Source organism: Phyllostomus hastatus, unplaced genomic scaffold (genome assembly GCF_019186645.2).
Source record: "Phyllostomus hastatus isolate PE091 unplaced genomic scaffold, TTU_PhHast_1.1 phas_contig_209, whole genome shotgun sequence".
NCBI classification, from domain to species: Eukaryota; Metazoa; Chordata; class Mammalia; order Chiroptera; family Phyllostomidae; genus Phyllostomus; species Phyllostomus hastatus.
This window is the reverse complement of record NW_025333735.1, coordinates 1951835-1972794: the sequence shown is the minus strand read 5'-3', so window position 1 is coordinate 1972794 and position 20960 is coordinate 1951835. Positions and strand designations below refer to the sequence as shown.

At 34.8% G+C, this 20960-nt stretch overlaps 1 protein-coding gene across 1 annotated transcript in view; it reads right to left on the bottom strand.

Moving 5' to 3' along the window:
* Positions 1–1466: 1466 nt before the first annotated feature.
* SELENOF (selenoprotein F) overlaps positions 1467–20960 on the bottom strand; it is a 48696-nt gene continuing 29202 nt past the window's right edge. The window contains exons 3-5 of the mRNA XM_045835334.1: positions 17728–17791; positions 3020–3069; positions 1467–2347 (exon numbers count right to left, since the gene is read on the bottom strand). Of these exons, the coding sequence (XP_045691290.1) occupies positions 2216–2347; positions 3020–3069; positions 17728–17791 (246 nt within the window). The 3' untranslated portion in view covers positions 1467–2215. The remainder of the gene's footprint in view (positions 2348–3019; positions 3070–17727; positions 17792–20960) is intronic.

Below are 20960 nucleotides of genomic sequence, written 5' to 3'. Positions count from 1 at the left end.
GAGGGATCAAATTTATAAATATCAAGTGACTAGTACATATCTACATTTATGAACTTGAATACACATAATCAAATGTCAGAATTTGACTAGGAAATGGTACTTTCTGGATTGGTACTTATACCCCTTTCTTGGTAACCAAGATTTCTTTGTTTCTTTAAAAAGCTTTTAGCTGATTTTTGATTGAAATTGGTGAAAGAGTTGGAATCGGCTGATTAAACTCAAACTCCCAATTACAATAGTGAAGCTTGGCAGATACACGTTTATTCAAGAATTTCAAGCTCTAAGATACTGTGGGGTTCTTTAGCCTCTTTTGATCTCTCATAATAAATTGAATATAGTAGACATGTTAGGCTTCTCTTCACTTTTTAAAAAAAATTCCCAATGCCAGATACTCATTTAACAAGCTCTTCCTGCCTAGAGACCGGTCCAATTACTTTTCTATGCCAATCCCTTAAGTTTTGCAGTTTTATCCCTTCAATCTCACTATTGTTCTATATGGTAGCAACTCCTCTCGGTGTTTTTCCACTGCCCATGATTGGCTTTACACCCCTCTTGTTCTCAAGTAATAACCACCATAAAGGATTGCTGCCAATTTACCCAGGGCCTTGTACTATCAAAATGATGGCCCTCGCCATTACTCTCCAGATGAACACAAGTAGACCATGATCTGTTTGCCAAGGACTTCTCACAGTATTTTGACTAACCATATTGTCCAGGGTTTATTCACTCTGTTGCTGGCTCTAAAAATATATTTGTTAATTTTAAATATAACAACACAAAATGCTAGTAAAGACTAATAACTGATCTCTATTAAAAATAAGCATTTTATAAATGTTTTCTGGTAGAGTTGTCTTTAATGACTTACAAATATTCTTCATTAAGATGGTTTAATTCAAAATAAAAAACTAAGGTTTCCAGATTATAAGAATTTTTCCTGACATTGAGTGTACATAACAGGATTTTTTGACCCATTTTTTAGTAAGCAGTTGAAATGACCTAAAGTCAGTGGATGAATGTTGTTCTTAGTGAATTACCTTTTATGAAGTCAAGTCACTTTCACCAGATAGAAGGTTAAGTGAAGAAAAATAATAAGAGTTTATTTGAGCCAAACTGATGATATTTGCCAGGGAGCAAGATCCCAAATGCTCTCCCAAAACTATAATTTTTAATAGCTCATAAACATTCTATATTTTTAAATAGCTTATAAAAATTCTTTAATTTGAGATATTCTTTATGTAAAATAAAAATAAAAATGTGTTCATAAATAAAAGCACTTGACAAATAAAAAACTGCTAGAAAACTATAAGCCACTATAACCCAGAATGCGAAGTTGTAAGTTTTCACCAGTGAAGCCAGTGAACATTTTTGCTAGGGAAAATACAGGCTTATATGACAAGAAAATAAAAGTATACTGAGAAACGAGTCATTTTTTTAAAGATGAAAAGACAAATCAGAAGAATTTCAAGTTCAGATTTTTGAAACTTTTTATTTATATTCTGGTCTTACAAATGATCATTTTTAAATTGGCTTTTTTGGTAAGAATGTAAAGCACAAGAATTTGCTAAATATCAGATCCACACAAATCCTCAAAAGGGTTTTCTGTGTAGTCTTCATTAACGCAACTCTTTGTGAACATTTCGCTCTTACAGTAGATCTTAAATGTTTCACAATAACAAAGCCATAAAATTTTTATGCTGTTCATTCATTATGTATGTACTAGAGCATTTCTATTAAAAGGAAAGCTGAGTAATACAAAAATATGAGAGAATCTGAGGATCAAACAATCTGTTGAGGCTTGGTATATCTCATTTGCTTTGTAGTTTACTGTCAATACTTTCAAAGAGCACACAGCACGTGAAGCATAGCAGTAATCATCTCTCTTAAAACCTCCCTTATTTAAAAATCTGTTGTTCATAAAACTGGGCCAATTATCACAAACTATCATTTGCATAATTAACAAGTCTATTACAAAGCACTTTGTTAGTGGTATCAACAATTGTACGGAGATAGAAATTTATAAAACATGAGTTTTGTTAAGCTTGCCAAGTCCTTAGATATCAAGGGCTGTGCTGTTACTTTAACTTTTAATTAGATGTTTAATACCTCACAGTAAAAGACTGATCAAAGGGTGGAAGCAAAACTAAATTATTTTCTAGGTGCTGAAACATTTCATTTGATAAGGCAGTAAAAGGACAGGATACAATTTAATCAAGATTTATATGCGTTCCAACTTTTCGCTCAGAAATTCTTCTACACTGTCTGTATTCCACTTGAGGATGCTTAGTTCTTCAGCAATGTTCCCATTGTCATCCAAAAGCTTTAGTACAGGGTCTGAACCACGAACATACTACAAAAAAAAAGGAGCATCATTATTATTATCTGCTTAAAAGAGCCTTCTCAGCCTCAACCAAAATCAAACCAATGCAGTCCAGCTTAACTAAATTTAATAGTAATATAAAAAAGCATTTAGTCATAACATCACAACAGGTCTTAAAGTCTTTGGGAAAGAATTTAATGAAATTTCACTAAAAAATGACAATTAAAAAAATTACAGTTTACCTCTAAAGAGAAAAACACTTGCTAGCACAACATAGTTTGTTTGGGATTTAAGCTTATTATTGACTGTAACAAATATTTAATTTTCAAACTCTCAAAGAGCTTAAAATCTCATGGAGGAAGCAGATAAGTTTAAAATAATTAATGAGAGAGAATGATTATATGAGATCAATGCTAAACTAAGCTGTCTAAAGAAATTATCAGATAGAATTCTGCAATGGACCCTAAAAATTTTCTCTGGTTTAAGAAATCTAACAATTTTGTTGTGATTAGTTTAAAATTAGGCTAGATTCCTGGAACTTCTGACCCACTAGCTGGGTCCTCTATTTCACCAGAGAGCTCTGAGAAATACTAAATCTGGGTAAATGCGACCACAAACATGACCTTATTCCTTAAGACATCAAACTCCAAAAAAGAAATAAACTCAGCTGGAAAAAAAGACATTCCATTAAAATCACCTTACCTTGATTTGTAGTCCTCTGAATAGCTTGGGTTTATCACTTCTGACAAAAGCTTAAGAGAAAAGAAAAAGATTCAAATTGTTCACTTCTAAATCCAAGCTAGATACAAAGATCAAAACAAAAAGTAGAAATGAACTCAATAGTAAAACATTAGATCCTATGTGGAAAAAGTAAGGAGATTCAAATATATACATATAAAGATATATACCCTTCAATGGGAAAACAGAATATTTTAAGATGTTGTTTTAAATTATTAAAACCCCAAATTCCAATGGGATTCTGATGGCTTGAAAAAATGATAGTAAAACTCAGCTAGAAAAGTGTATGTGTGAGAATAGTATAGTTTAGAAAAAGATGTAGAACAAAAATTTGTTCAATTGCTTTTTAACATATGATACTGACACCAGAATAGAAAGAAACAGATAAGAAATCTAGGGAGCTACACATATCTGTAGAAATTTTTTGGTTTGGTAAAGCTACCAAATCAAAGAGAAGGAGGCAGTGAAGGAGACACAATTATGTGTGTGTGCATCTGGGGTGTGTGTGTGTGTGTGAATTATTCAATACATACTTTTGAGAATAAATACTAGGTAGAGAAATGAACTAAGGACAGGAACATGTCATGTACAAATATATATATATGGTCAAAAAACATTTGAAATAAATGTTCAGCCTAATAATCGAATAAGTGTCAAATAAAACAATGAGATATCCTCATTTAGAGTGACAAAAATTAAAAAGAAAATTTAGGGTCAGAGAGAATTTTGCTGGGGTTTAGTTATGGAGAAAACATGAATAGACACATCCTTCCTGATGGATGTTTAGCAAAATGAACCGAAAGTCTTAAAATGTACATACTCTTTAAACTTGCAAGTCCCCTTCTAGGAATTTATTCTGAAGAAATAATTACACAATAATGTGAGGATATATTATATAAGGTCCTGCTAACCAAGTCCAGAAATTTGGAAATAATCTAAATGTGTAAAGGCTGTTGGTTAACTAAATTAATATGAAACACACTGTTGAATGCATCCAATCATTAAAAATTATATTAATCTTTACTTAATGGCATAGAAGCAAACACACATATAGGTCAGTTTGTTTCCTCTGGCTGTTAAAAAAAGAAGATGGAGGACTTCCAGCAAGATGGAGGAATAGGTGGACGCACCGTACCTCCTCGCACAACCAAGATTAGAACAACAATAATTTACAGATAGAATAACACTCAGAACTGACAGAGGATTTATCTGAATGGAAGTCTGACAGCCAAGAAGTTGAAGTAGACCCGTACATCCAGACTGGTAGGAGACAATGAGCTGGGCGGGTGCGGGGCTGGCGCGGGTCGGCGGCGCGCGGAGGTTGGGGAAAATTTGGCACGAAATCAGCGCGACAACCATCCGGGGCGCAGGAATGCAGCGGTGATCCCTGAGTATGCAAGCTGCGGCTGGGGGAATCAGTGGGGCAGCGATTGTGGACCAGGGCAGAGCTCACAGCCCAGGATCCCAGAGAAGGGTCTAAGCCCAGGAGAACGGAACTACCACCATTGTTCCCCCCCGCCCCCACATATAACGTCACAATCTAGCGACTGGGGTGCCCAGCCCCGGTGAACACCTAAGGCTCCGCCCCCCACCGTAACAAGAGCGACCAGACCAAGGGAGAGAGACAGGGAAAGACATAAGACATGTTTCCAACAGAACAGATCAGTCCCCCAGGACTCATCCTTTTGAGCAACCAAGAAATAGCCAATCTACCAGATGCACAGTTCAAAACACTGGTGATCAGAAAGCTCACAGAATTGGTTGATTTTGGGTGCAATTTAGATGAAAGGATGCAGGTTACCATAAAAGAGATGCAGGAAGATACGTGGAGGAGAGCCAATAGTGAAAGGAAGGAATCTGAGTCTCAAAACAATACAGTGGACCAGAAGGAAGATAGAATCAACCAAGCAGGAAAGAATGAAGAAATAAGAATTCAAAAAATCGAAGAAAAGCTTAAGAGCATCCGGGACACCTTTAAACGTTCCAACATCTGAATTATAGGGGTACCAGAATGGGAAGGGGAAAAGCAACAAATTGAGCACATATTTGAACAAATAATAAAGGAGAACTTCCCCAATCTGGCAAAGGGAACAGTCTTCCAAGAAATCCAAGAAGCTCAGAGAGCCCCAAAGAAGTTGGACCCAAGAAGAAACACACCAAGACACATCATAATTACATTAGCCAAGGTAAAAACGAAGGAGAGAATCCTAGAAGCAGCAAGAGATAAGGGGACAGTAACCTACAAAGGAGTTCCCATCAGACTGTCAGCTGATTTCTCCAAAGAGACCTTACAGGCAAGAAGGGGCTGGAAAGAAATATTCCAAGTCATGAAAGACAAGGACCTACATCCCAGATTGCTCTATCCAGCAAAGCTCTCATTTAGAATGGAAGGGCAGATAAAGTGCTTCTCAGATAAGGTCAAGTTAAAGGAGTTCATCATCACCAAGCCCTTATTTTATGAAATGTTAAAGGGACTTATCTAAGAAAAGAAGATAAAGAAAAGACATGTATAGTAAAAGGACAGCAAACTCACAATTATTAACACCTACACCTAAAGCAAAACCAAAAGAAACTAACTAAACAACTAGAACAGGAACAGAACCACAGAAATGGAGGGCACATGGAGGGCTAGCAGCAGGGGGGTGGGAGGAGGAGAGAGGGGGGGGAAAAGGTATAGAGAATAAGTAGCATAGAATGTAGGTTGAAAATAAATAGGGGGAGGGCAAGAATAGTATGGGAAATGTAGAAGCTAAAGAACTCATAAGTATGACACATGGACATGAACTAAAGGGGGGGGGGAACGTCGGTGGGAGAGGGGGTACAGGGTGGAGGGGAGAGAAGGGGGAAATGGGGCAACTGTAATAGTATAATCAATAAAATATATTAAAAAAAAGAAGATGGATAAACATTATTTTTATACATTTATGTTCATATATATTTATCCATAAATATACATTTACAAAGAAAAAAAAGCCCAGATCACTAAACAAAATCTTTAAAAAAATTAAGTGCAAAATATAATACTTAACATGATAAAAAACAACAAAAATGTTAACTATTATTATTTTAATAGGGGATTATATCTGGAGCACAGGGTTTGGGGATGTTTTAAATGGACAGTTTTCCTTTTTGGGGTTGTTGTTGATCTACATTTTACCAATTTTTTAGTAATGATCATATGTAATAGTTCAAGTTAAAAAATTTAGAATATCTTTTTCTAAGATAAAAACAAATGAGATGTTTTATTTAGATATTTGATTGCTCTTAATCCTAGTTCTATGTTACCGTTTACATCATTCATTACACTTTGATTTTATAATGACAAATGCTTTTTAGAACTTACTTTTTAAACTTAGAATTAATTAGCAAAAGCACTGTAGCCATGATCCATTATGAAGGTCTTCATATACTTGCATTTAGGACAACACAAAAACTAGTACATGTTTTTCCTCTTTAAGGTTTTGAGGACTTGTTGGAAGAGAGTTATATATCTCATCTGAATTTCCCCTGCAAAATTTAGTTCAAAATAAAACTGATTATGCTATTCTGGCTTATCAGAATATCTTCTCCATTAATTTTATCCTTTAAGATTTGTCCAAATGCTCTGCAGACTCCTGAGTCCCCAAACAAAAACGATCTTATGATATGCCTTTGCATTTTACCATCTCTTTGTCTATGTGTACACCTGTGCAACACACAGTATGTTCTTTACTACATGAATAACCTCTCTGGGGAAAAGGACTATTCTTTTATCTGCCGTATCCATACACAACAGAGCCTAGCACATTTATTATTTTTCATTCATTCAACAGACTTTTAACAGGCTGGAATGAGTGACCAAATTTGAAAGAAATATGAAGATGAGTCACCAATGCCTATTTTCATCACTTCTTTCTTTTGCTGTCTGCTAAGCAGTCATTCATAAACCTCCTAATTTTGAATGAGGAGAATACATGTTAAATGCTGTAATAGCAAATCACATTTTACAGACAGTAGATTAATCATTTAACAGATATTTGAGTACTTATTGTATATGCATGGCACTAGGATAGGCTATATGAGAATATAAGGGACTTGCAAAGAGACCTTAGAGTAAATTATTTTCTAGTTTACTTTCTACTATTTAAAAACAGCACAGTAATATTAGTTTGGAGATTCCTAATCAAGTCACTATTTCTAGAAAATGTTCTTAACACCAACTTAATTATTTGTCAGTTAGAAAGGCAGTTTTGTAAATATTTCAAAGTAATGAAACATACAGAAGTCATGAGAAAACAGATTAAAAATTTCAGTATTTCTCTTGGAATTTTTATCAGCACTCATTTCTGCAACCCCCTTGGAGAAGTTGTTTTGCTATTCACACTGCTTGGTAAGCCACGTGACTCTTATAATTCAGAGACTCTTCAGAGTTAACTATAAAGAGTAGTTTTAAAAAATCTATCCTGTTCTATACGACGGGGTAATGGAAATGATATGTCTTGAGGTTAAAGAGAATGTTTGAATTGTGTTATTTTCAAAAGCAGAAACAAGTGAAAATATATATAAAAAAGAGACAAAATATACTCGACTAGATCTAATAATATACCTTTGATCACATTATAAACAGTCCTACAATGTACTGGTTATAAGATTTAGTTTGATTATAACAGCTCATGGCAGGGGGATTAAGACTTGTGAACTGTCATAAAATTACATGGGATGATAATTAGATGTTTTCCTGTTGAGTAACAGTAAATACACTTGAATTAGAACATTTTTAAGTAAAAATGTCATAACATAACCAGAAACAACAATAAAAAGAGAACAACAAAAAACAACAATAGAAGTGAATTCTCAACTGTGCTCAATGAAAGCTACTGAGATCTAAAAGAGTACTTCCAAAATCAGAAGATTTACTATTGTATACAAACCATCTGGAGTGCAAAATTATATGTCATTAGGGTCCTGCCATCAAGACAATTTAAAAGCACTTAAAAACATTCAGAGAAGGGCGATCTAAATAATTAAGAGAATGTGGGGAGATTGGAGGTACAATAATGAAGAGAACACAAACTTAAAGGATTATGACTTTTCAGTCAGAACAGTAAAGCCAGGAAAGAAATGTCTGAAGACTATAAATTTATCAAGGGTATAGAACCATGTAAAGAAAGGGCACTTTTCAGATACAAGATGGCGAAGGTATAAGTGGAAGGTACACTAACCTCCTCCCAGGACCAATCTGGAATTACAACTAAATTGTAGAGAAATCATCTTGAACAACAAACTGTACACTAGCTGGAGAGAAGCCCTATAACCAAGGCTAGAGGGAAGAAACCACTCACCACAACAAGACTGGGAGGGAGTGTGGAGGAAGCACAAGAGGGTTGGCTGGGCTCCCATGGACGGCAGCTAAAGATCTGGAGGGATATTTTAGTGGCCAGGGTGTTCCCCCTGAGAAGCGTGGGGTCTAAACCCCAGCTGGGTTCCCCAGCCTACAGCACCAGAGCTGGAAAGGAACCCAAATAACATCCAGCTGTGAGAGCAGTAGGGTTTCTGTCTGCCAGGGAGAGATGGCAGGAGACTCAGAAAGCTTCTTAAAGGGCCAATGTATAAAAGTTTGCAGCCACTTTCCCTAGGTTCCAGCAGAGGGAGGGCAGAGTGGACTAGAGACATTTGAAGAGAGTCTGAGACTGGTGCTCTGGGGCGAGAACTGAAGGAACAGCCACCAGGATCCCTGTGCCGAGTCATTCCCCATACTGCCAGAGCCATCTTTCTCAGGCAGAGCAGTCCTCTCTGAATGGCATCACCCTGAGAGGAAGCAATAGCCCTGTCCACAGGAATTACACTACCCCACCTGATAGAGGTAAAGCCAGGCTGATGGTTACAGCATGAGGCTAAATCATTGATTAGTTTAACAATGAAGGTGGATCTCTAGGAGCTCCGTGAGACTTCAGTTGACTGTCATCAGGGCACTGTGCTGAAAAAAGCCGGCTTTGTAGTGTAACCTGGTTCTGTCCACACACACCCAGGGCCAGCAGAAGCCACACACTTTGGATTGCTGATAGCTCCAAATAGGTTGACCAGGGCCAGTAACAAGCAGCATCGGAGAAAGGTCTACACCAGAGTCTTTGCAGATCTACCTAATACATAGGAACACATACAAAGAAGCAGCCAAAATGGGATGACAAAGAAACAGACCCCAAATGAAAGAACAAGAGAATTCTCCAGAGGAAGAGCTAGATGAAATGGACGCAAGCAATTTATCAGAGAGTTTAGAGTAATGATTATAAGGATACTCAAAGCATGAAAGAAAACATAGAAACCATAAAAAAGGACCAGTCAGAAATAAAGAATGCAATATCTGAGATAAATAATACACTGGAAGGAGTACACAGTAGGTTAAATGAAGCAAAGGATCAAATGAGTGATTTTAAAGACAAGGTAAAAAAAAAAAAAACACCCAGGAAGAGCAGCAAAAAGAATTAAAAAAAAATGAGGAAAGCTTAAGAAACATTTTGCACAATGTGAAGCATAACAACATCTGCATCATGGAAATGCCAAAAGGAGGAGAGAGTGAGCAAAGGATTGAGAACGTATTTGAAGAAATGACTGAAAACTTCCTTAATCTGGTGAAGGAAAAAAGATACACAGGTCCAGGAAGCTCAGAGTCTCAAACAAGCTGGACCCAAAGAGGTACACCAAGACACATCATAATTAAAGTGACAAGGCTTAAAGATAAGGAGAGAATCCTAAAGGTCTCAAGAGAAAAAGCAGGTAGTTGCCTGGGAGGGAGCACCAATTAGACTGTCATCTGATTACTCAACAGAAACATTTCAGGCCAGAAGTGAGTGGCATGAAATATTCAAGGTGATAAAAAGCAAGGACCTACAGTCAAGGCTATTCTACCAAGCAAGAGTATCATTTAAAATTGAAGGAAAAATAAGGAGCTTCCCAGACAAGAAAGAGTTAAAGGTATTTGTTAACACCAAACAAGACTGCAACAAATGTTAAAGGGCTTGCTAGAAGAAGAAGGAGAAGAAGGAGAAGAAGAGGAGAAGAGGAGAAGAAGAACAAAAGAAGAAAAAAGAAGAAGAAGAAGAGAAGAGGAGAAGAAGAAAAGGAGGAGGAGGAAAAGAAGAAAAACAGAGGAAAATAATCTAACAATAAAGTGACACTAAATACTTACCTATCAATAATTACCTTAAATGTAAATGGCTTAAATGTTCCAACCAAAGGACACAGGGTAGTTGAATGGATAGGCAAACAAGAACATATATTTGCTGCCTCCAAGAGAAACATCTCAGATCAAAAGATACACACAGACTAAAAGTAGAGGGATGGAAAAAGACATTTCATGCAAATGGAAAAGAAAAAATAAGCTGGGGTAGCAGCACTTATATCTAACAAAACAGACTTTAAAACCAAGGCTATAGTAAGAGACAAAGAAGGACACTACATAATGATAAAGGGAACAATCCAACAAGAGGGTATAACCCTAGTAAACATTTACACACCCAACACAAGAGCACCTAAATATGTAAAGGAACTCTTTAAAAATTCTTTTAAACATTTTAAAAATAATTTATTTATTTATTTTTAGAGAGAGAGGAAAGAAAGAAGAGAGGAAGAGAAACATCAATGTGTGTTTGCAATTGAACCGGACACCCTTTTGTTCACAGGCTGGCACTCAATCCACTGAGCCACACCAGCCAGGGCTAAATATGTAAAGCAAATCTTGATGGACATAAAGGGAGAGATGGATAGAAATACACCATAGTTGAGGATTTTAACAACCCACTGATAGATATTCTAGGCAGAAAACAAGGAGACAGTGGCCTTAAATGACACACCCTATCAAATAGATTTAATCGATATCTTCAGAGCATTTCACCCCAAAGCCGCAGAATATTCATACTTTTCAAAGTGCAAATGGAACATTTTCTAGGATAGACCACATGTTAGGACACAAAACAAGTCTCAATAAATTTATGAAGACTTAAATAATATCAAACATCTGACCACAAGGCTATGAAACTAGAAGTCAATCACAAGAACAGTGGAAAACACTCAAAGACATAGAAGCTAAATAACACATTATTAAACAATGAATGGGTCAACAACAAGATCAAGGAAGAAATCAAAAGATACCTTGAAACAAATGAAAATGAAGACATAAGAATCCAAAACCTGTGGGATACTGGGAAAGCAATCCTAAGAGGGAAATTCATAGCATTAGAGGCCTATCTCAAAAATCAGGAAAAAGCTCAAATAAATAATCTAATTTTACACTTAAGGATCTTGAAAAAGAACAACTAACAAAGCCCAAAGTAAGTAAAAGGAAGGAAATAACAAAGAGCAGAGCAGAAATAAACTTAATAAAGCCAAAATAAAAAAAAAGGATACAAAAGACCACTGAATCCAAGAGCTGTTTCTTTGAAAAGATAAACAAGATTGACAAGCCTTTAATCAGATTCATCAATAAAAAAAAGAATATCCAATACATAAAATCAGAAATGTAAGAGGAGGTACAAATGATACCAAAGAAATACAAAAGATTATAAACAAAAATTATGAACAACTATATACCAACAAATTGGACAACCTGGACAAAGTGGATAAATTCCTAGAAACATACAATCTTCCAAAACTAAATCAGGAGAAATCAGAGAATCTGAATATACAGATTACATCTAGTGAAAATGAAGCAGTAAAACAAAAACAAAAACAAAACAAAACAAAAACCAAAAAAAAAAAATTCCAACAACCATAACAACAAAAGCCCTGGACCAGACAGCTTCACAGGTGAATTTTACTAAACATTCTGAGAACTAACAACTCTCCTTCTCAAAGTATTTCATAAAATTCGAGAGTAGGGAAGGCTCCCAAACTCATTGTATGAGGCCAGCATTATCCAACACCAGATAAAGACACTACAAAGAAAGAAAATTACAGGCCAATATCCCTGGTGAACTTACACACTAATACCTTCAACAAAATATTAGCAAACCAAATACAGCAATGCACCAAAAAGATCATACACTATGTATAAGTGAAATTTATCCAGAAATGCAAGGTTGGTACAACATTTGCAAATCAATATGTGTGATTTACCACATAACCAAAATGAAGGACTGTAATCACATGATCATATCAATAAATGCATAAAAAGCATTTGATAAAATCCAGCACCCATTTATGATTAAAACTCTCAGCAAATTGGGAATAGAGGGAACATACCTAAGCATAATACAGGCCACATATGACAAACCCACTGCCAGCAGCATACTCAACGGGTAAAAACTACAAGCATTCTCCTTGAGATTGGGAACAGATAGGGATGTCCACTTTTACCTCTCTTATTCAACATAGTACTGGAAGTCCTGGCTATAGTAATCAGAGAAGAAGAAATAAAAGACATCCAAACTGAAAAGGAAGAAGTAAAACTGTCTTTATTTGCAGATGACATGATACTAAACATACAGAACCCTAAAGATTCCACCAAGAAACTACTAGAACTGATAAATGAATTCAGCAACATGGCAGGATACAAAATTAATATCCAGAAATCAGTTGCATAGACAATCCTATTTACAATTGCGACAAAAAAAAATCTAGGAATAAACCTAATCAAAGATGTAAAAGACCAAATTAATATCATTAAAATGCCCATACTACCCAAAGCAATCTACAGATTCAACACAAGTCCTATCAAGATTCCAATGAAATATTTCACAGAACTAGAACAAATATTTCTAAAATTTATATGGATCCACAAAGGCCCCCCACACAGTAACAGCGATACTGAGAAAGAAGAACAAAGTTGGAGGAATCACGCTACCTAACATGGAACTATAATATAAGTTCACAGTAATCAAAACAGCATGATACTGGCATAAAAACAGACATGGATCAATGGAACAGAATAGAGAGCTGAGGAATAAATCCACACCTTTACAGTTACTTAGTATTCAAAAGAGGAAGCAAGCACACACAACGGACTAAAGATAGTTGATTCAATAAGTGGTGTTGGGAAAATTGGGCAGATTAAGTGCAGAAAAATTAAGCTAGATCACCTTCTTACACCACACACAAGAATAAATTCAAAATGGATCAAAGACTTAAATGTTAGACCTGAAACCATAAAAATCCTAGAAGAAAACATAGGCAGCAAAATCTTGGACACTGCTCACAGAAAATTTTTATCGGCTATATCTCTCCAGGCAAGGGGAACAAGAGAAAAAAGATAAATGGGACTATATTAAACTAAAAGGATTTTGCACAGCAAAGGAAATCATCAACAAAATAAAAAGACAACCCACAGAATGGGTGAACATATTTGCCAATATATCTCATAAGAGGTTAATGTCTAGAATTTACAAAGTACTTACAAAACTCAACACCAAACCCCTTCCCCCAAAACAAAACAAAACAATGCAATTAAAAAATGGGCAAAGGACCTGAATAGACACTTCTCCGAAGAGGCCAACAGATGTATGAAAACATGCTCAATGCCACTAATCATCAGAGAAATACAAATTAAAACCGCTAATGAGATATCATCTCACACCTGTCAGAATGGCTGTCATCCATTGATCAACAAATAACAAGTGCCTGAGAAGATGTGGAGAAAGGGGAACCCTTTTGCACTGTTGGTGAGAATGCAGATTGGTGCAGCCACTGTGGAAAGCAGTATGGCGGTAACTCAAAAAACTGAAAATAGATCTGATCTGACTTTCTCCCAGGTATTCCACTTCTGGGAATGTATTTGAAGGAACCCAAAACAATAATTTGTAAGAACAGAAGCACCCCTATGTTCATTGCAGCGTTATTTACAATTGCCAAGATATGGAAGTAGACCAAGTATCCATGAGTGGATAAAAAAACTATGGGATGTTTACACAATGGAATGCTACTCAACCATAAAAAAGAAGAAAAATTTTACCCTTTATAACAGTATGGATGAACCTGGAGAAAATTATGCTAAGTGAAATAAGCCAGTCAGAGAAAAGAAAAATACTATATGATTTTACTCCCAACTGGAATCTAATGAACAAACAATTAACAAGGAAAACAGAGACAGACTCACAGATGGAGAGCAGATGACAGCTAGTGGGGAGGGGAGTAATGGATAGAGGGATTGAGCACAAAAGGGAAAAAGATTCATGGACATGGACAACAATGTGGTGACTGATGAGGGGAGAAGGGTGTAAGTGGACTAAATGATAGAAAAAAATACAATCAAGATTAAATAAAAAAAGAAAAGGGAGGGTGAAAAATTCTGTTAAAGGCCACCCAAAATTAATGCTTGAAGTCAACTTTGAATGAGTAAGAGTTTGCCACAAGAATTAGGAACAGGCATAAGTTAGGAAGTACATGTAGTATGCACAAAGACTTAGAGCTGAAAGTTCAGAGAACTGCAAATAGTTCGGCACATGAACTAGTGACATGAACCTAAGAAAAATAAATCATGTTGTGATGGGCAACTATAAAGATTTTAAGCAAGAGGCTACATAATCAAATCTGCCTTATGGAAAAGGTCTTTTTTATAGAAGAGGCAATGGAAGTAATAAGAGGAAACGGAGACAGGTAGACGAGATAACAAATAACCAATCCTAGTTGCTTTTAAAGCTGAAAATTTTTACTATCTAGCTTTTTAAAGAAAAAGTTTGCCAAGACCTAAAAAATTAGGGAAAATTGACACTTTTTTGGAGACAGACATATCTTTAACATAGTAAAACTATGTTGCTTGAGAAGGAAAACATATTTTCTTATATTATTACTTTTATCACCACAAGTGATATAACACTGGGTCAAATCTATTAAGAGAAATTATTATATAATACATACTGCTTTAGGAGGGAAACCTGGAATTGGCTAGAAATATGATCTGGGACTTTTTGTTGCCCCACAAACACACTTGTTTAATGTGAATAAAACATTTCAAAATTTAAACGCCCCTCTCTTCTTGAAATATTTCACATTAATCTACTCTTCTATTTTATGACATGACTAATTTAAATTAAGTAAAATAAGAAATAATTACAATGTATTTTAAATTAAAATATAATAGAAGTTATGCTAATTTTAGAAGCTATCTGATATGGATAATGAAGATTATAAAACAATGATTAGTTAATAATTATCGAATAGTTTGTTATTTGTAATCATTGCAAAAGCTGGCAATTCTCCTTCATTCCCTATTCCAGAATAGCTTTAAGATAGTCTCAAAGTGAGAATGGTTATATTAAAAATATACCAGCTTTTCAAGGACTAAGAAAATATTGGTTACACGTAATTATATTAAACATGGTTATGCATTATGTAATTATGCAATCATTTTCATTTTAAGTAAGCTTGTACTTATTAAATATTTACACAAAGAATTAAAATCCAGTTGTTTTCAAAAGGAAAAGATGGTATGACTACATGCACTCAAAGGTTTGAAAATTTAACTACACATAAAACATATATAAAATTAAGTTCAACTACTAAGATTGAGAAACTATACTCAAACTTTTAAAAACTAAACTACAAGCTATATAAATTATTACCATGGACATAATAAAATCTGATATCACAAATAGAAGGGATAATTGCTATATCAAAGCTACTCTTAACTTCATGAAAAGGTAAGTCACAAAAGATGAATAAAATTAGTAAATATGAATGATCAATACAATTAAAAAGCAACTGCCAAACTTTCTAGGAATAAGAGTGATCACATTATCGTTCAGAGAATTTATATAAAAACAACTATGGTACAATTCTGAATTTAAGTGTTTGAGGAAAAAAGTACAGAGTAAGGACTTTTTTCCCTAAGCAGATATAGATGTTATATTCTGTGCTATATTAGAATGTGCGCTTATTCTAACAAAGGATGTATTTAATTAGATGTGTATCTACTTTGGGTCTCATTTATTAAATGTCATAAGTCAAATTATTCTATTTCACTTCTGTGCCAAAATAAGCAATATTTTATTATAAACAATTCTGTATCAGCAATAAAGGGCAGGTGCTAATACAGGCAATTTTATAAAATACTAAGTCCAGATAATTATCTTGCCATCAAGTAAACAAGGCAAGAAATTATGGGAAAGCCAGCAAACAGAACACTTTGTTGACCCTGAGAAAAGGATACCTACCTGGTGGCTAACAGGGTTCAAATTTAAAAACAGAACCTAGCAGTCATTTCTAAACAAGCCCCTCATGCAAACCATGCTTAAGGGAGAGGCCAGCAGCCAAGCTGTCTGCCTGTATGCACACTTTTCCTGTCAACTGAGCCAAACCTTATAAAGGAGTTCTTAAAATCCTATTTAAATCAATAGGACTGACGCGTTGCCTGTCTAATAGGAGCTGTGCAGCTACATCTCCATCAGCATCTTCACTGACCAATCACATGCCTCCATTCTGACCAATCAGGACAGTATCTTTTGGACTAATCAAACTGTGAGGATTTGGAGTCCTTGTTTGTATGAGGCTGGACCAATCAGGTACCAGGGGCAGGCACTTCTCTCTATGTAAGTCAGCCCCTTTATGGCTGGGAGAATGAAAACTGTTTTTCCCTGCCTGGAGCTGAAACAACGAAGACATTTTGCTGGACCAGAGCAGAGCAGAGCACAGCATAGTAGAGCTGTCTAGCCTGAGAGGGCTGCGTCATAATTGAGCTGTAACACTACTGAGCTGCTCCACAATTGTGCTGTTTCACAGCCTTGCTGTATCACAGCTGAGCTACTTGCACCGAATAAAATTTCTTTCACCATACCCTAAATTGAGGATTCCTGTTGGCATTGTACTGGTGCCAACCCCTATTGGTTGATACCTTCAAAAAAGTTCAATTTCATAAAACTGATTTTCAAGTGGAATATAAGGACAAAATAGAAAAAAGCTTTAGCTCAAGTATTTTTGGAACTGCAAAACTCCATTACTGTTTGATGTGAACCAAAAGAGTAAATACTCTTTTACAATTACCCTTTCTTTTAATTCTCTTTAAAAATTCCTGTAGAAGCCCTGGATGGTGTGGCTCAGTGGATAGAGTGCCAGCCTATGAACCAAAGGGTTACTGGTTTGATTCCTAGTGAGGGCACACGCGTGAGTTGTGGGCCAGGTGTGTGAGAGGCAGCCACACTTTGATGTTTCTTTCCTTCTTTTTGTCTAACATAAATAACATCTTTAAAAAAATTCCTGTAGAGACATACAACATGCACAACTTCCTCTCTTCTGTACCTCAAATTTTATATTAATTAATTCTATTCTGGATGTTTTGTCATTGAGTACAAGTCTAGTTTCACTAATGCTGTTGTTCCTTACAAGTTTTATATAAATTAATTTACATTTAAAATGTAGTACAATGAAATGGTATTTAAAGGAATGATATTTACATCTGATAGAAGAAAGGTTCTCACAAAATTTATACTTGGTAAAAGAAAGACTCTCCTTTCAAAATATTAACCATCTTATCATGTGTTGCATTTAAATCTAGATTTCACATATTATGCTTGCTTAAAGTAACCATGTATTAAACAATTACTATAATACTTCACTTCCATGAAAAAAGATGTGGCAAAATTCATATGCTGTTGAAAAAGTATAACCCTAAAAATTCTTATTTGTAGGAATATTTAATAAAATTGTTCTTGTGAAATGCTGATTTTATATTATTAAACTAAGAATCTACTGGAGTTAATTTTACAAACCTTGGACTTGTGGGAACCTCCCCAATTTTCATCCACAGACTTCAAGAATAGCTCCTGCATACAGCTGGAAAGAAAAAAAAGGCCCCAGAAATTTAAAAAACTTGTATAAATTAAAAATGTAGTTAAAAAATAAACCTAAAATTTCACAGCATAAACATTACAGTTAAGCACATAGATACATCAAACAAATGCTAGAGTTGGATAGAACTATCTAGCTCCAGTCCACAGACAAGGAAACAGAGGCCCGAAGATATCACATGGTAGAGAGTTGAAGCCCTACTCTGAGTACTATTAAACCTAGCCATAAAGATCCAGGGAGATATGGAGACTTGACAATGAATTTGCATAGGTTAAGATGACCTAGAAAGTTCTTCACAAAAATCTTAAAGATGTCCTATATTTTTTTAGGATGCTAAATTGAACACAGGTATGTATCCATCTATCCAACATAGATACTTAATGAGATTCTTCATAGTTGCCTCTAAAATTAAGTGATAATTGTTATAAATTTAAACAAAACAAAAACACAATACCTTTAAAAAGTAAACATAGTATGTACTATGTAAATATATTATAGGAAACCCCATAAAATCTTATTATAAAGATTTTAATGTAAACATTTTTCTTAATATATTTAAGTTGAAAAAAAATCAGTGGTAAATATTGCTTTCTAGATATAGAATCCGCATTCTCCTTATAGTAAAAGCTCACTATAAAAACTATAAAAACTCAAAAACAAATATTGTATTGTAATTAATTCAGCTGAAATGGATCCAATGGTAAGTACCATTTTTTTTTTTGTATCCATGGAGCCTGCCCATGGTTTCTGTAGTGACTTGAAAATGCTGCGACTCTTAAGGAAGGAAGGCAGTGATAAGAGCACACTATGTCCGTTTTATTTCTTGTTACCTTTCAGACTCATTTTTTAATTGTACATCCAAGAGCTAAAGATAAATTTTACCTTTTAAATTTTAAAATAGCATAAAAATCACATGTTCTATGCATGGTTATTTTAGGTACTTGGGAAAATATAGAAAAGCACAGAGTAGAAATTTAAAAATCACCTTAATTTTACCTACCCAAGAGATAGTGACCTTTTCACATTTTGGTGATTCTAGGCTATATCAATAGTTCTTAAAATATTAAGGGTCCAAAATGCTTTTGAGACTCTGATGGGATTCTACTTTAGGCTGATCTAATTCTATAAAATAAGTTGCTTCTGAATAAGATTTGGTTAATCTTGGTTGGACATGTCTCCTTATCCTCAAACATTTAAAAAAATATTAGACCATATTACCAATAAACTCATGAAAAGGTGTTCAGCATCACTATTAGGGAAATATTGATAAAAATCACAATGAGATACCACTTCATACTCATTAGGATGGTTATTATCAAAAACACAGAAAACAAGTGGGAGTGTGAGCATGTGGAGAATTTGGAACTCTTGTGAAGTGCTTTAGAAATGTAAAGTGGTATAGTCACTATGAAAAATAAAATGGTGCTTCCTTAAAAAATTAAAGATAGAATTATATGATCCAGAAATTCTTCTTCTAGGCATACAACCAAAAACACTGAAAGCAGAGGTGGACAGATATTTGCATACCAATTATTATTCACAATAGCCAAAAGCTGAAGCCAACCCAAATGTATAGATAAACAAAATGTGGTATTATACATGTAATGAAATGTTAGTTTTAAAAAGGAAAGAAATTATGACACATACTCTGACATGGATGAATCCTGAAGACATTAAGCTAAGTGAAATAAGGCAATTACAAAAGGATAAACGCCATATGGGTGATTCTGCTTCTATGAGGTATTTAGAATAGTCAAATTCAGAGACAGAAAGTAGAATGGTGGTTGCCAGGGGCTGAGGGAGAGAAGCTGTGTGTGTGTGTGTGTGTGTGTGTGTGTGTGTGATTGTCTAATGAGTACAGAGTTTCAGTTTAGGAAGATGAAAAAGTTCTGTTGATAGTGACATTGCACAACAATATCAATGTATTTAATGTCACTGAACTGTACACTTAAAATGGTTAAAATGGTGAATTTTATGTTATGTATATTTTATCAGAATTTAGAAAATTAAAAAAAGGTCATTTTAAAATGTGGTTATTAGATTTATTTTTTATTAGTAAGTTTGTGACCCTGTAGAATCTCTAGTGGATAATGGCATTCTCTACATCACTATTTCCCAGTACTCTTCACATCATCCCACATGGAGCCATATGGCGCAGTGGGATAAAAGAGGCGGCTGCTTGTAACTGGGGCTCCTGCTCACTTAGTCTCCATTTGGTTGTTCTAAGACTGAAGGACTCAGTCTCCTAGCATACTTGTAACCCATTTGTGGAAAGTACTTCTCTGCACCACAAAATATCAACTCAACTGATTAATGGAAAGTGTTAGAAACATATTCTTTAATGAAGAGGCAGCTCAGTTTTCCTTCTCCAGGAAAACTTTTCTTGGTCTCCTGCTCTCCACTGGGGACTTTCCACAGAATTCTGTTCTCATACTAAAGTACTACAGATAGTCTATAACTTCCCTGTGGACAGGGAATGTCTTATGTATCACAATTCTCCCAGAACTGGACACAAAGCTGCTCAATGTATGTGTGCTGAATTCAGAAAATTATTCATTTAACAGAATTAAATGTTTTTTTATCACACAACTTTCTGAATATTTCAAGTTCCTCTGACATATTTTATCAACTAGATTGTGATTAGTTCCATTCTAGGGTAAACAAAAAGGAAATGTAACTCAAAGCTGCATAACATTATTAAAGTCAAATTCTAAAAAATATAGTTTGTGATGCTAAGGTGGCATTTTACTTATGAATTTGTGGTATTCTTAGGAAACCATTTGTTTTTCATGGTGAATAAATAATTTAAATTAGCTACAAATTGTGTTAAATTTTCAATGTCTTATAAAGTAATCATAAGCATTTTGGCGTCACACAAGTTCACACACAAGGAAATACATGCTATGTATAACAGGAATTCTCAAGAGCATAAAGTATGAAAGGATTAAAACAGGTTAAAACTTTTAATTCCTTGACTTTCATCCTTATCATTTTTACCTTTTAAAGTAACATTACTGACATACAAAAATGCTGAACCTCAAACGTTTATGCGAAAATACCATTAGAAGAGAAATCAAAGAAGCAAGTTATATAACACATATATAGCAAGCTTGTATTTTCTATATGTATTAGAGAACACTTGTTTGTATAGAAA